Source organism: Scyliorhinus torazame, chromosome 9 (assembly GCF_047496885.1).
Source record: "Scyliorhinus torazame isolate Kashiwa2021f chromosome 9, sScyTor2.1, whole genome shotgun sequence".
Lineage (NCBI taxonomy): Eukaryota > Metazoa > Chordata > Chondrichthyes > Carcharhiniformes > Scyliorhinidae > Scyliorhinus > Scyliorhinus torazame.
This window is the reverse complement of record NC_092715.1, coordinates 77237189-77252986: the sequence shown is the minus strand read 5'-3', so window position 1 is coordinate 77252986 and position 15798 is coordinate 77237189. Positions and strand designations below refer to the sequence as shown.

Sequence of the window (15798 nt, the reverse complement as noted above, 5' to 3'; positions counted from 1 at the left end):
AAGGTGCCTCCCTTGAGGCTTTAATGGGTGCAGTGTCCAAGAGGTGCGATGAGCCCGTCTCTCAGTCTGGAAGCAAATGTCCTCCAAAAGTGACTAAGTGACCACATATGGAGGTGGCCACAGAGGTTAGCACCTAAGGCGTCACAAAGAGGACATGAGTGCAGTGCAGAAAGTGCTTCAATGATCTGATAGGGTCTGGAAAGACAATTGTCAAGTGGCACCCAGGTGATGGGCCTCTAACTCTCTCTAAACTAGCCTACACATGAGCTGAGCAGACTGAGTGCCCAGTGGTATCCTTAAGATTATCAAGTCAAGTGGCCAGTTGCAAAACTGAGATGTCAACAATATCTCACACATTGAACACAACTGAGCAGGGGCATCACTGAAAAACCCAACATCTTATGTGGATGTCAAGATGGAATGGATGTGGGAGGGAAGCCTTCTCAGAAATCTTTCTCTCTTCATCCTGTAGGAGCCAACAGCACATAATTCCAGAGACAAGTCCCTCATGGAGGGAGATCACGAGCACGCCATTGCATCATGCCATGGAGATGGTAAGACGGGAGGTTAACCAGAAGGGTCATTTGATAGTTCAATCAAAAGGTGTAGGACATGGGTGTCACAATGTACCAACCCAGTTGTCGCCAGCTTCCTCAATGAAGAGATGTGACTGAGGCAGTACCATCCCATCATTCCTCCACACTATCCACCAGCGCAAGCACAGTGGGTGGAATTCTACCATTTTTAGACTAATTGCAATGTTGGGTGGCTCTGGCAGTGCCTGCTCTGCCAACCAGAATGTAAATAAGTCATCAAGAAATCCTGGGTACATCCATCCAGATAAATATCTCTTTCTTCAGAATTTTCTGAAGAAATACATAGAACATTTTGTAATAATATGAATGATATTTACCTGGCTTATGTCACTGGTCCATGCAGCTTTTTCCTGTCTTGATGGAGATAGTAGTACAACTGTGAATGGTGGGGCATCAGCAGATTCAACCACAATCTTGAAATCTAGATGCCCAAAGACCTGACTGGAGCCTTTTGCTAAAAGGTGAAAATGAAATTCAATGATGCGTATAACAGAAAGTATAAAAACTATTTATTACTTAAAGCAGTAGCAAGGTTTCCAAAGCTGAATCTAAATAATAAAATTCCCACTAATTATATGTAACATAAGACCATGTAACATAAGACATGTATAAATGTTACATGGTAATAATTTAATTTGGCCTGTGCCCACAGTCCCCATTCCATCTGCCCACTAGCTGTTGGTTCAACTGCAATCAACTTCTTGATTTAACCAGGTAATAACTTAAATTAAAATAAATAATGTATTCTACTATTGGAAAAACAAAACAAATCGATGAATCATTAAAAACCAAGTATCTGGGACATATCACTCAGAATCATTGTGTACTTACACTCATCTTCACTTGAATCAGGTTCTTCGATGAGAGTGCAGTCTATTAGTGAAAGAACACCTCCAGTCTGAAGCACAGAAACGAATTGCAGATTACAATATTTTTACAAAGACCATTTTGCTCCCTTCTGCTTATTGTAAGCGGGATTTCACAGAACCTTAGCACCTACTTGTATCATTTGATAACACGTCACAGGTAGAGAACAGTGCTTTAAAACTGGGCACATCCTAGTTTTCCAGAGCCTTTTTCCTGCCTGGGGAATTCACTACTATTATCACAACATTCCAGTAATAGGAATTGTTGCCTTCTTACTGACCAACCAGATTGTGCTTCTAATGAATCTGGGTGAAAGTTCTGAATGAGGCACATTTGGCACACACATCTTCCATTCCTGTATTTCGCCGTGAGTGTGCTTGTGGTGCAAGCCCCTATCCGTGGAGCTGGCTCTGGGAGCTGTGTGGGTGCAGCAACAGCTCACCAGAATCAACTTTGGACTGGGATTTTAAATGCAGGCCCCACCCAAACAAAACAGGAGGTGATCTAGTTGTGTAAATCGGGTCCTAAGCAGGTTGTATGACCAACAATTCAAGCTTCAAGGAGAAAAGGGTGGAACATGCATGGTACTCCTATTCCATCTGGAGCAAAGACAATTCATCAATAAATTCTTAAAGGGATCAGTAGGGCACTCTCCAAAATTATGGGCCTTACTTGCTGTGTGCTAGCAGATTTTCGCCCTTCATGCCTGTTTTCTGCCTACACCTCATTGACAACATTTTAATGTAACCAAAAGCTGATTGTATTTCAAACTCATGACTACCACCCAAACCATAAGTTTCTCTCCAAGTGTAAGTGACTGATTTGATATATGTTTGGGCAGAAAATAATGCAGATGATCCTACAATAGCTTGGAGAAATTGGAGGGTGGAGGGATAATAGTTGACTGAAGACATGGTTTTGACTACCATAACCTGCACTCTTGTTGACATGGTGGAGATTGGCCACCATGGGTAAAATTTAACAGTTCCCCCACCGGCAGGCTTTCTGGCTGGGGGACCATTAAACAATCTGGTAAGCCTTCCCACAGCGCTCCCACCCACCCCCAACCTGTTTTCAATTTTAGGGGGATGAGTAAGCAATGTCTAGGTTAGCCCGTCCACCCTCCCCCCAATTGAGGCCCTTAAGTGGCCAATTAATTGCCACATAAGGGCCGCTTTTTGCCCATGGCCTCAATTATTTTTGTATAATCTTTATTATTGTCACAAGTAGGCTCACATTAACACTACAATGAAGTTACTGTGAAAAGCTCCTAATCACCACACTCAGACGCCTGTTCGGGTACACAGAGGGAGAATTCAGAACATCCAATTTGCCTAACAGCACGTCTCTCAGGATTTGAGAGAGGAAACTGGAGCATCCGGAGGAAACCCATGCAGACACGGGGAGAATGTGCAGACTCCGCACAGACAGTGACCCAAGCTGGGAACCGAAACTGGGACCCTGGCTGTGTGAAGCAACAGTGCTATAAACTGTGCTACCGTGCCGACCACGGCTAGTGGGAGCATTTCAGGGCATGGGGAAGCCCGGCACATAATCCTCCTTTGGCCTTAGCGGGAAAGGTCAGATACTTCCCTCAAGGGCAACTTTCTACATCAAACCACCTCCCCCCCTCCTGTGTTCTCCTTTCCATTACTGCCCCTCCAGCAAGAATCCACAACAGCCCCCACCCCTCCCAAGGCCTTACCTCCACTCCTCACCATGAGACCTTCCCATGCTTACCTAGTCCTGGACTCCAAGACAATCTAAAGACTACTTTAGTCTCAGTCCTAATCACTGCTGCCACTGGTGCTGCTGGGACTACAGAGTTGTTGCCCAATTAAATTGACCAGCAGCTCTCTGAGGCAGGATTTCGACCCAACTGAGTGGCAGAAGTCTTGCATCTAGCCAATTATTGCTCCATAGAGTGTTGAATGGCTGAGGGGCAACTGGCATCAGCGGAGATGCGTTCCCAGTGGCAGAAAACCCAGCCACCCATTCAAATCTGCTCCTTGCCTTTGCAGAGATAGCACAGCTCCACAGAAAGCCCTCTTAGACATAGCCAGTTGGATTAGAGAGGATTTGCAAATATTGTTGATAGCATGATGCTGATTGCCTTAGCAAGCTTTCTTTCATATTATTTGCCCACATAACATTGCGTACTCCATGAAACCCATTGAAAATGTAGCCATGTAGCTTTTAGAATGGAGGTACACTCGGAGGCAATCATGAATATAAAAATTGAGGATGATCAAAGCTGGTGAGGCTCCTTAGAGAGGAAAGAAAGCCCCTTAATTTCGATAGTGTCTGTGCACTATATGCTGCAAAGCTTGTTCTTTGAACCTCCAAAATGAATATAACTGGAGACTGAAGCTTTCCAACTTTTTATGTCTGAGGTAAGTACATCTCCAATTGCTTCCGTTAGATCTAGAAAAACATTCAATGTATAAAATAATAACGTGAAAAGCGTTCTGCTGTCAAAGTATGTTTTTTTACAGCGTAAATGTTTCTCCAATCATCTCAAGTATTTATTTATGTATAGTCTGTATATTTGAGGGACATTGCTGAATGCATTAAGAGTTAATGAGAAGTGAAGGTCACCTTCAAGAGATGCAGCTTTCCTCCAGAACTTCTTGTGCAGATTAAAAAATGTTTTGTGAATAAGAAGCACTGTCGTTCTCCTTCTTTCTTCAAAGAAAGGGAACCTAAGCGAACTTTGGCGAGTTTTCCTCGCTCCACTGAAGGGAGCTGTATGAGGGAACCTGGAAGTTCAAAAATATTCAAATTAGTTGCCATAATTGGAAGAATATTGAAAGAAGAACATGTGCTGATAATATATAAATTAATATTTGTTGATTTTGCAGATTTCAATCCAATAATCAAACATAAAGGACATAAACAATGATGCTCTTTTGTGGGAATGATCCGATGGCCAGTTAATATTAGACACTGCCTAGTGTTGTGCAGACTGTGTTCAGGAAGACATGGGTCCACTGCTGGAAAGTAAGCTTTATCAATTCACCGGTGAGCTGCTTTCAAACAGCCAGCATGTTTTGGCTGCTCGCCAGCCTTATTTAAATGCGGCATGAAGCCGACCTGATTGCCTCTTTTGCCCAGTTTGTACTGCCAAATCGGCATCCATACTGTGACATTATGATAAATGTACAGAGTTGTAAGGTTTAATGTTGTGTCCAAATCAACCACCGGAGGGAGGTAGACGCAGAACTATATAGTATCAATGCCTTCTGGGAGAGTGTTGAGGAGAAGGCTAGAAGACAGACTGTCGGAAACCACGGGCGGGAGTCTCCCCTACCCGGCGGGGCGGGGGGTCCTGGCGCCGAGGAGTGGCATGAACCACTCCGGCATCAGGCTGCCCCAAAGGTGCGGAATCCTCCACACCTTCAGGGGCTAGGCCGGCGCCGGATTGGTTTGCACCGCGCTGGTCGGTGGGGAAGGAGGCCAACCGGCACCGAAGGGCCTCCGCCGGCCGGCGCAAGTTGGCGCATGCGCAGGAGCGCTAGCGTGTGCTGGCGTCATCCCAGCGCATGTGCTTTGGGGGGTTCATCTCCGCGTCGGCCATCACGGAGGACCACAGCGGCCGACGCGGAAGAATAGGGTGCCCCCACGGCACAGGCCCGCCCGCGGATCGGTGGGCCCCAATCGCGGGCCAAGCCACCATGGGGGCATCTCCCGAGGCCAGATCCCCCCGCGCCCCCCCCCGAGGACCCCGGAGGCCGCCCGCGCCACCAGGTCCCACCGGTAAGGACCTACTCTAATTTACGCCGGCGGGACCGGCAAAAACGGGCGGCCACTCGGCCCATCGCGGGCCAGAGAATCGCCGGGGGGGGGCGCTGCTAGCGGCCGCTGACCGGCACGGCACGATTCCCGCCCCCACCAAATCCCCGGCACCGGAGAATTCGGCAGCCGGCAGGGGCGGAATTCGCACCGCTCCCCGCCGATTCTCCAACCCGGCGGGGGGTCGGAGAATCCCGCCCCTAATGTGGCTGAGAGCAGATCATAGTTATTGTGTTAGTGTAGAGATTAGTAGTAGATGAGGGTAGATTTTATGTTTATGGTCAACTGTTTACTATATAGAAGTGTCAAATCCAGTTAAGCAGTATAAATAAATCTTTATCTTTGTTTAATATAAAAGTTAGTTGTGGCCTTTGTGAACGCCACACCAACCATCCTCGGATCAGATCCACAAAGAACACCACACACACTAACCAATTTTTAAAAAGTAGCTCACAACTAAGAATGGGGGATCTCAAAGATTTCGAGACAATTTAAAATCTATTGATTATTCTGCAGGTAAGAGGTTTGTTACTGAGTGCATTCCTTGTAACTTCCCTTCCCATAATTATATTAGAAGCGTAATTTGTTCAAATCTAAATTCTGGTACTTGTTGAAATTGTTGAAATGATTCTGAATCGGAATAACTTTGTGGCCTTTTAACACAAACTGTAAATCATTCTTCCCACACACACATTATTAATTCCAATTTGACCGACTCCTGACAACCTAGAATTATAAGTACAAGTAACAGGTTTTAAGGAGAGAACTTAATTCCCTTGTTCTTCTGAGAAAGTTTTACTCTCACAGCAACCTCAAAGAAGAATCAAAGAAATCTATGAGCACGATTGAGCGGCCTTGCCTCGCCCGATTCAGTGACGCGATATGGCCATTAAAGCCCGCAAGAAGCCTCTCGCAAGATTTACGAAGCTCGGGAGGCCTCGCGAGATCTACCGAGATCTGCGAGACACCACGATCTGGATCTCTCCCTCAGTGGGTGGGATCCAGATTTGCATATTTAAGTGAACAGTTAGATTCACTTAAATATGTCTACGCTGGAGTATCCCAAACCCGGGATCGAACACCTGTGCCTGGTATACCTCACTTTGGCGCTTTGTAGCTCTGGTTTCCATAAACGTGAACCAGGCGTAACATAGAAACACCCTGCTTTTCTCACCCAAAATGGGACTCTGTTTTTTTCTTTAAATTGCGGCCAATGTTTCTTGTGCAAGTACTCCTGAGTATCTCTGAACATCAATGTTCACAAGTTCCATGTCTTTTAGAAAATATTCTACTTTTACATTCTTAGACCAAAGTGAACAACATTTCCTAACATTATATGCCATCTACCCACTTGGTGCCCACTCACCAAACCTGTCTCTATCTATTTACAGCCTCACTGTGTCCTCATAGTTTACGTATCCACCTAGCTTTGATCATCAGCCGATTAGATACATTATTTTCTGTCTCTTTCTCTAAGTCATTAATATAGATTGTAAATAGCAGGGAGCCCAGCACTGATCATTGCGGGAATCCACCAATCACAGCCAGCCAACTTGCCCCAATCACTACTCTGCTACCTGTCTATTAACTACTCCTCTATCCATGCTAATATATTACCTATTATAATTATAGGAGTACCAAGAAGGTCCAAACTTAAAGGTGTATTTAGTTAAAGACATGCAAGGCTGCAAAGCAACAAGCAGTACATTCAGCCCCGGCCGGGACCATCCGAAGATGCCGGTTGCCATCCTGGCCAGCTTTTATCGGTCTGATTTAACAGGCTTTGCTGCTAGCCCTTCGCCCCTCAGCGGGGGGGGGGGGGGGGGGGGGGGGGGGGGGGGGGGGGGTGAAAAGCCAATCATCGCCACATTCCGGCGCCAGGCGCCAGTTTGGGTACACGGAGGGCGAATTCAGAATGTCCACATTACCTAACAGCACGTCTTTCGGGACTTGTGGGAGGAAACCGGAGCGCCGGAGGAAACCCACGCAGACACAGGGAGAGCGTGCAGACTCCGCACAGACAGTGACCCAAGCCAGGAATCGAACCTGGGACCCAGGTGCTGTGAAGCAACAGTGCTAACCACTGCGCTACCGTGCTGCCCCATTAAAAAATATGGAATGCTTCACGCATTTGCTTGTCACATTGGATCTGTGCTGGGTGTAAAAGAGCGATCCAGCTTAATGACATTTTCCAGCTCTTGGTCGGTGCCTTGTAATTAAGTCCACATCCAAGTATTTTTTGATGCAATGAGGGATTCTACCTCCACCACCCTTTCAGGCAGCGAGCTGCAGACCCAAATCTGTTATTGCATTTATCTGTACTATTTCATGTGTGTGCAGCTTACTCCCCTTCGTGCAAAGTCAGCCTACAACGCATAGCCTTTTTAAACTTCCTCACCCCTACTGAACTTGGGATTGAGCAACTTTTACCACAGTTATTCCGGCTGATCAGTTCAAAAGCATCCGCCCAGCCACAGCTCCCTATGTTCCCGAAGATCCATTTAAAACTCATTCACTTGCACAAAGTTAACATCAGGCCTAAAAAGCTGGTTTCCTGATGGGGAAGTGGCCACTGCTTAACATTTGTCCAATATAAAGTTAGATTATCGTTAAAAATAAACAGAAAGAGCAATTTGGCAATTAGAACTATTGTAGTTTTAAGAATAAAGAGTATTTCACAATATACACCTGTTCACAACTTTGCAACCTGCCTCGGTGCTCTGTCACAGAATCATAGAATTTGCAGTGCTGAAGGAGGTCATTCGGCCCATCGAGTCAGAAGGGTGTGAGGGATGGGCTGAGCTAGGCTGGCTGCAGTGGAGCGCGAGGGGTGGGGGGGATGGGCAGATGTTGAGGGTGGGCGCGGGCCACGGACTCCAGTTCAGCCATGGCTCACCGCCCCGATACCTCACCCCACACCCATCCCGCTCCACTCCAAACCTCCCCCCCCCCACCGTCCCCACCTCCGTCTCCGTCACCCCAAGGGTTCAATGGGACTATGTGATGGAATGACTAGGTGGCATGCAGTGATCACCCAGGATGACGGTGGAAAGTGCCACCATGGGCATGAGTCAGACGATGTCAAACGATGCGGAGCACCAGAGCTCAACCCAGAGCGGGTCATCATCATCCTCCGTCCCTTGGACCAGACCCGTTGTTACTGCCAACCCAGAGTCCGCACCCAGAAATGAGGCAGGTAGGAATCACAGAGGGGGTTGCAAGGGGTGGGGGAGTGAAGGTGGCGCAGGGTGGGTGGTATTAGGAGGAGGTGGTTGGCCGATGGGGAGGTGGTGTCCGTGCTGCTGGCCAGGGCCCCACTGCCTCGATATCCGATGCAGACTTGCATGATGTGCAGCTCATGGTCACACACCAGCTGCACGTTCATCAAGTGGAATCCCTTTCGGTGAAGACTGGGCCAGTGCTCATAAGGTGACATGCATCCCGTTGTTCACTCCTGTATCTGGGGCATCCTGCTGATGGCACTGAAGCCTGTTGCCCAGGCATCCTGGTGGTCTCGGTCCACATTGAATTTGATATATTGTGCCGATCAGGCATACAGAGCCTCAGTGACGGCATAGATGAAGTGCACCCATCTCCAGCTCCTCAGAAACCGCGTTAGGGAACTGGAGCTGGAGCTGGATGAACTTCGGATCATTCGGGAGGCAGAGGTGGTCATAGATAGTAGCTTCAGGGTTGTAGTTACTGCAAAGAATCAAGGTAGATGGGTGACGGTGAAATGGGCTGGGAGGAAGCAGTCAGTGCAGGGATCCGATATGGTCGTTCCCCTCAGTAACAAGTATACCGTTTTGGGTACTGTTGAGGGGGACGACCTACCAGGTGTAAGCCACGATGTACGGATCTCCAGCACTGAGTTTGTCCCTGTGGGTCAGAAGGGAAGGAGGGAGAGCAGGAGAGCAATAGTTATTGGGGACTCGATAGTTAGAGGGACAGATAGATGGTTTTGTGGCAGCGAAAGAGACTCACGGATGGTATGTTGCCTCCCGGGGGCCAGGGTCCATGACGTCTCGGACCGTGTTTTCAGAATCCTTAAAGGGGAGGGGGAGCAGTCAGAAGTCGTGGTACACATCGGTACCAGCGACATAGGTAAGAGAAGGGACGGTGATTTAAAACAGGAATTTAGGGAGCTAGGGTGGAAGCTGAGAGCCAGGACAAACCATGTTGTCATCTCTGGTTTGTTGCCGGTGCCACGTGCTAGTGAGGTGAGGAACAGGGAGAGAGTGCAGATAAACACATGGCTGCAGGGATGATGTAGGAGGGAGGGTTTCAGGTACGTGGATAATTGGAGCACATTCTGGGGAAGGTGGGACCTGTACAGACAGGACAGTTTGCACCTGAACCAGAGGGGCACCAATATCCTGGGAGGGCAATTTGCTATGGCTCTTCGGGGCGGTTTAAACTAATTTGTCAGTGGGCTGGGAAAACGAGCTGTAGTCGAGAAGCCAGTGTTGAGAGTAGTGAGGTACTGAGGAGGGTATCAAGGTCGCAGGACTGTACCGGCAGACAGAAAGGTGGGTTGAAGTGTGTCTACTTTAATACAAGGAGCATCCGGAATAAGGTAGGTGAACTTGGAGCGTGGATTGGTACTTGGGACTACGATGTTGTGGCCATTACGGAGACATGGTTAGAACAGGAACAGGAATGGTTGTTGGAAGTTCCGGGGTATAGATGTTTCAGTAAGAGTAGGGAAGGTGGTGAAAGAGGTGGAGGAGTGACATTGTTAATCAAAGATAGTTTAACGGCTGCAGAAAGGCAGTTTGAAGGGGATCTGCCTACTGAGGTAATATGGGCCAAAGTTAGAAATAGGAAAGGAGCGGTCACATTGTTAGGAGTTTTCTATAGGCCCCAAAATAGTAATAGGGATGTGGAGGACGATTATGGATAGGTGTGGAGGTCTCAGGGTAGTTGTCATGGGTGACTTTAACTTTCCAAATATTGATTGGAACCTCTATAGGTCGAACAGTTTGGATGGGGCAGTTTTTGTACAGTGTGTGCAGGAGGGTTTCCTGACACAATATGTGGATAGGCCGACAAGAGGGGGGGCCACATTGGAATTGGTACTGGGTAATGAACCGGGCCAACTGTTAGATTTGTTTGTGGGAGAGTACTTTGGAGATAGTGCCACAATTCGGTGTCTTTCACTATTGCAATGGAGAGGGATAGGGCCATACAGTAGGGCAAGGTTTATAATTGGGGGAGGGGTAATTATGATGCGATTAGCCAAGAATTAGGGAGCATAAGATGGGAACAGAAACTGTCAGGGAAAGGCACAAATGAAAAATGGAGCTTGTTCAAGGAACAAATACTGCGTGTCCTTGATAGGTATGTCCCTGTCAGGCAGGGAGGAAATGGCCACGTGAGGGAACCATGGTTCACAAAAGAGGTTGAATGTCTTGTCAAGAGGAAAAAGGAAGAGTATGTAAGGATGAGAAAACAAGGTTCAGTAGGGTCGCTTGAGGGTTACAAGGTAGCAAGGAATGAGCTGAAAAAAGGGCTGAGGAGAGCTAGGAGAGGGCATGAGAAGTCCTTGGCGGGTCGGATCAAGGAAAACCCCAAGGCATTTTACTCTTATGTGAGAAATAAAAGAATGACCAAGGTGAGGGTAAGGCCGGTCAAGGACAGTAGTGGGAACTTGTGCATGGGGTCAGAAGAAATAGGAGAGGCGTTGAATGAATACTTTTCTTCAGTGTTCACAAAGGAGAGGGACCATGTTTTTGAGGATGAGAGTGTGATTCAGGCGGGTAGGTTGGAGGAAGTCGATGTTCTGAGGAAGGATGTATTAGCAATTTTGAAAAATTTGAAGGTTGACAAATCCCCCGGGCCAGATGGGATATATCCAAGGATTCTTTGGGAGGCAAGGGATGAGATTGCAGAGCCTTTGGCTTTGATCTTTGGGTCCTCGCTGTCCACGGGGATAGTGCCAGAGGACTGGAGAGTGGCGAATGTTGTTTCTCTGTTCAGGAAAGGGAATAGGAATGACCCTGGTAATTATAGGCCAGTTAGTCTTACTTTGGTGGTCGGGAAGATAATGGAAAAGGTCCTGAAGGATAGGATTTATGACCATTTGGAAAGATGCAGCTTAATCTGGGATAGTCAACACAGATTCGTGAAGGGTAGGTCTTCCCTCACAAATTTGATTGAATTCTTTGAGTGAATTCATTCTCAGTGTGTAGATGAAGATAGAGCAGTTGATGTCATATACATGGATTTTCATAAGGCGTTTGATAAGGTTCCCCATGGTCGGCTCATGAAGAAAGTAAGGAGGTGTGGGATAGAGGGAAATTTGGCCAATTGGATAAGTAACTGGCTATCACATAGAAGACAGAGGGTGGTGGTGGATGGAAAGTTTTCAGACTGGAGACCAGTTACCAGCGGTGTACCACAGGGATCAGTGCTGGGTCCTCTGCTATTTGTGATTTTTATCAATGACTTGGAGAAGGGGGCTGAAGGGTGGGTCAGTAAATTTGCTGATGACACCAAGATTGGTGGAGTAGTGGATGAGGTGGAGGGTTGTTGTAGGCTGCAAAGAGACATTGATAGGATGCAGAGCTGGGCCGAAAAATGGCAGCTGGAGTTTAACCCTGATAAGTGCGTGGTGATTTATTTTGGTAGAAAAAATTTGAATGTGGATTACAGGTTCAATGGCAGGGTTCTGAGGAATGTGGAGGAACAGAGAGATCTTGGGTTCATGTCCACAGATCTCTGAAGGTTGCCACTCAAGTGGATAGAGCCGTGAAGAAGGCTTATAGTGTGTTAGCGTTTATTAACAGGGGGCTTGCGTTTAATAGCCGCGGGGGTTATCCTGCAACTATACTTGACCCTGGTGAGACCACATTTGGAGTATTGTGTGCAGTTCTGGTCATCTCATTATAGGAAGGATGTGGAAGCATTGGAAAGGGTGCAAAGGAGATTTACCAGGATGCTGCCTGGTTTGCAGGATAGGTCTTATGAGGAAAGGTTGAGGGAGCTAGGGCTTTTCTCTTTGGAGCGGAGGAGGATGAGAGGCGACTTAATAGAGGTTTATAAGATCATGAGGGGGATAGAAATGAAAATGAAATGAAAATCGCTTATTGTCACAAGTAGGCTTCAAATGAAGTTACTGTGAAAAGCCCCTAGTCGCCACATTCCGGCGTCTGTTCGGGGAGGCTGGTACGGGAATTGAACCGTGCTGCTGGCCTGCCTTGGTCTGCTTTAAAAGCCAGCTATTTAACCCTGTGCTAAACCAGCCCCTAGATAGAGTGGACGTTCAGAGACTATTTCCTCGGGTGGATGTAGCTGTTGCAAGGGGGCATAACTATAAGATTCAGGGTGGGAGATATAGGAGGGATGTCCGAGGTAGGTTCTTTACTCAGAGAGTGGTGAGGGTGTGGAATGGACTGCCTGCTGTGATAGTGGAGTCGGACACGTTAGGAACTTTCAAGCGGTTATTGGATAGGCACATAGAGCACACCAGAATGACAGGGAGTGGAATAGCTTGATCTTGGTTTCGGACAATGCTCGGCACAACATCGAGGGCCGAAGGGCCTGTTCTGTGCTGTACTGTTCTATGTTCTATGCACCTGTGCACTGAGGTCTACGAAATCCCAGACAGGTCCCCACTTTGGTGCCTGGAAGGAGCCTGTGGTGTAAAGGTTCAGGGCAACTATCACCTTGACGGCCACTGGGAACAGGTGTCCTCCCCCATACCCCCGCAGTTCCAGGTGCGCCACGATCCTGCAGATATGCCCTGTGGTCCCCCTGCTCAGCCGGACTCTTCGGCGATATGCAGGTTCGGCAGGTCCTCGAAGGTCAGGCACTGCCGGTACACATGAGGCATCATGCGGCGCCTCCTTCCCACCTCCCATTTTCCCGATTTTTAAAACCACAAGTGAAACTCGCCGTCGGTAATTCCTCCTGGCGGAGCATCGCGGAGGCCCTGGATCAGGCCCGCTAAATGGCATTTATTGTAAGTGCAGCAGAATGCATTGACGCCGCTGTTGAAGCATCAGTATTCTGTCGGGCACCCAGTGCCGGCCACGATCTTCGCCTCACGTGCGACTCTCCGCCAATCGCATTTCGCAATTCTGCCGTTGCTGGACAAAATTATCTGTTAATATTAATTTACTGAAGCAAGCAAACATTCTTAAAAACTAGCTGATGATGACTTCAGTAAATAGCCATCGTATATACTTCTGTTGCAGTTCAGCAGCATCTCATCCTAACGCTCAGAATGGATTTGCAAATATTTCTAAATCTAATCCTATTGACTCCATTTGCACCATTCATGCAGAAAGCTTGATACATGTGTGAAGAAATGGATGGTATTGACGATACACTTCAATCTAGCCATTAGTACTTTCCACCACAATACACAATTCAAATAGGTAAGTGGTATCGGTTTTCTTTTTTTCCTCCATGTCTTCAAGCCATTAACATCTTAGTTCTATTCAGCACTCCATCTAGCTGCCTGGTACAGAACTGAAAAGCTCAACCATACAGATTTAAGCAGCAACCTTGGCACACAAGGACATGGGTGGTTTGGTTGAGGCCTGGTTTGACCCTCGTATTCGCTGCCATTGGTACAATATGTATCAGTCTTTAACTTATGATAAATGAAATACACTTACCTTGGCGGACAAATGTCTGACTTGCATCCAGCAATATGTCACATCCTTCCACAATTGTTCGTTCTATTGCGAGATTTTTCCTAATGTTTTCTGTGTCACTCACTTCATCGTGCATTACCCTGAACATGCACAACAATACGGTCATTAAACATGATACAATTCACAGCATGTAATTGTTCTTGTTGAACAGCGAAGTAAGTCACAGGAAATCATTGTAATTAGCTGCATACACACATGGCAAATTAATATGAACTAAGGTCACTTAACAAGGGATGAGACTTGTTCCTGAGTGTACTCCGTTATTATAAAGTATACTGTGACTGTAATTATTAAACTCTGGCAGTAACTTCAACACCATTCTAATAATAATATCCCGATAAAGTTACACACCTATTCAACTAAAAACAGAATGACTTCAGATCAGTTTCATAATTCCATGTTATTTAATGATCACAATCTTATCTATTCTGGGTGAAACAAATGACCAGTGCACTATGTTGCAGGTGCCATGTGCCAATAGTATAAAAAGTTTTTTTTTAAATTGTGGAAATTAATAAGTTTTGTTTTAATTTTGATATAAGTGTACAAAGAAATTAATGCAATTTATCCCATTTCAGTCTGATTTTTAACATAATCTGAACATAATGGGGTTGAAATTGGTATTGGTAGTCGCACAAGGGCGACAGTAGGGAACTGGCGGTTCAATGGAACAGAAATTGTGGTGATATGTATCACTGTAAATACACTACAACTAAGTAAACATTAGAGGGAGCACCGGAGATGTCATGACATGCAGACATATAGCTAATGAACACATATAATAGGACACGACCAATGGGCAGTCAAGACACCCAGAGGTGACACTATCACAAGGGGGCAACCCATATATAAAGACAGGGCACACATGCTGTGTCTCTTTCCCCAGGTGACACTCAGAGAGAAGGACAGGGGCAGATAAGAAGCATCACACCCACCACGTGGCTTAGAGCAGACTGGTTAGTTAGACTGAGTTACTATAGCAAGATTAGCAGGAGAGTCGAACCCATAGAGAACTGTGCTACTGGTTCAATAAATCACATTGACCTTACTTCAAAGTCTGGAGTATCTTTTGGTCAAAGCTGCATCAAGTTGCAGCCTGTGTTATCCCAGAGTACATAACACATCAGAAATTGGGCTGTCAATTTGCTATCATCCATTTTGCACCCCTGTCAAAGACTAATAATACCAGCAGGCTAGCATAGTTTTTGATTTGTGCAGCATTGAGGCCTATTATAGAACACTACAGTGATGCAATTAAGTGCTTTGTCATGAATGCACCAATGCTGAACACATTTATGTGAAGTTCTTTTATTCATTATTTTAAAAAGAGAATATTCCCTTTAAAAGCATTCATTCCCTAATGTTACACTACTATTTCCCCCCAGCTGCATGTGTAAATTGTTCTTATCGTCGTGTCACTGGCACATCTCAGTATGCAAATAATCCCTGTCTGTAAATGGGGGCGGGATTTGCCAACCATCCCGCCTCGTGTTTTCGGCAGCAGAGGCAGCCCGCCAGCAGGATCAACCGGCTCTACTGTTGTCAACGGGATTTCCCGGTGACATGGGGTGTTGTCACCGGGAAGCCCGTGTGCCGGCGTGGGACCATAATTTCCCGCCGGCGTGAACAGCCAGTAAATCCCGTCCTGGGTTTCCACAATAAATAATGATGGGATGACTTCTCCGCGATGCGACACCTGGGGCTGAATTCTCTGCCGTCGGGATGCTCCATTTTGCTGGCAGCCCGGGGGGGGTTTCTGACGGCATGGGGCTGCCCCACAACGGAGCATCCCGCCGGCGGGGTGAAACAGAAATCTGGAGCGGTGGGACGGAGAAAACTGCCCCAGAAGTGGGAATCGCGATCAGGCGGAGAATGGTGCA

At 46.9% G+C, this 15798-nt stretch overlaps 1 protein-coding gene across 3 annotated transcripts in view; it reads right to left on the bottom strand.

The window, feature by feature from the left end:
* The window catches only part of rasgrf2b (Ras protein-specific guanine nucleotide-releasing factor 2b), a 465843-nt gene that overhangs the window by 250347 nt on the left and 199698 nt on the right, over nucleotides 1-15798 (bottom strand). For all 3 annotated transcript variants that reach the window (XM_072516189.1, XM_072516187.1, XM_072516188.1), the window contains exons 9-12: nucleotides 13880-13998; nucleotides 4062-4222; nucleotides 1428-1494; nucleotides 914-1050 (exon numbers count right to left, since the gene is read on the bottom strand). In XM_072516189.1, coding sequence (XP_072372290.1) covers nucleotides 914-1050; nucleotides 1428-1494; nucleotides 4062-4222; nucleotides 13880-13998 — 484 coding nt within the window. The remainder of the gene's footprint in view (nucleotides 1-913; nucleotides 1051-1427; nucleotides 1495-4061; nucleotides 4223-13879; nucleotides 13999-15798) is intronic.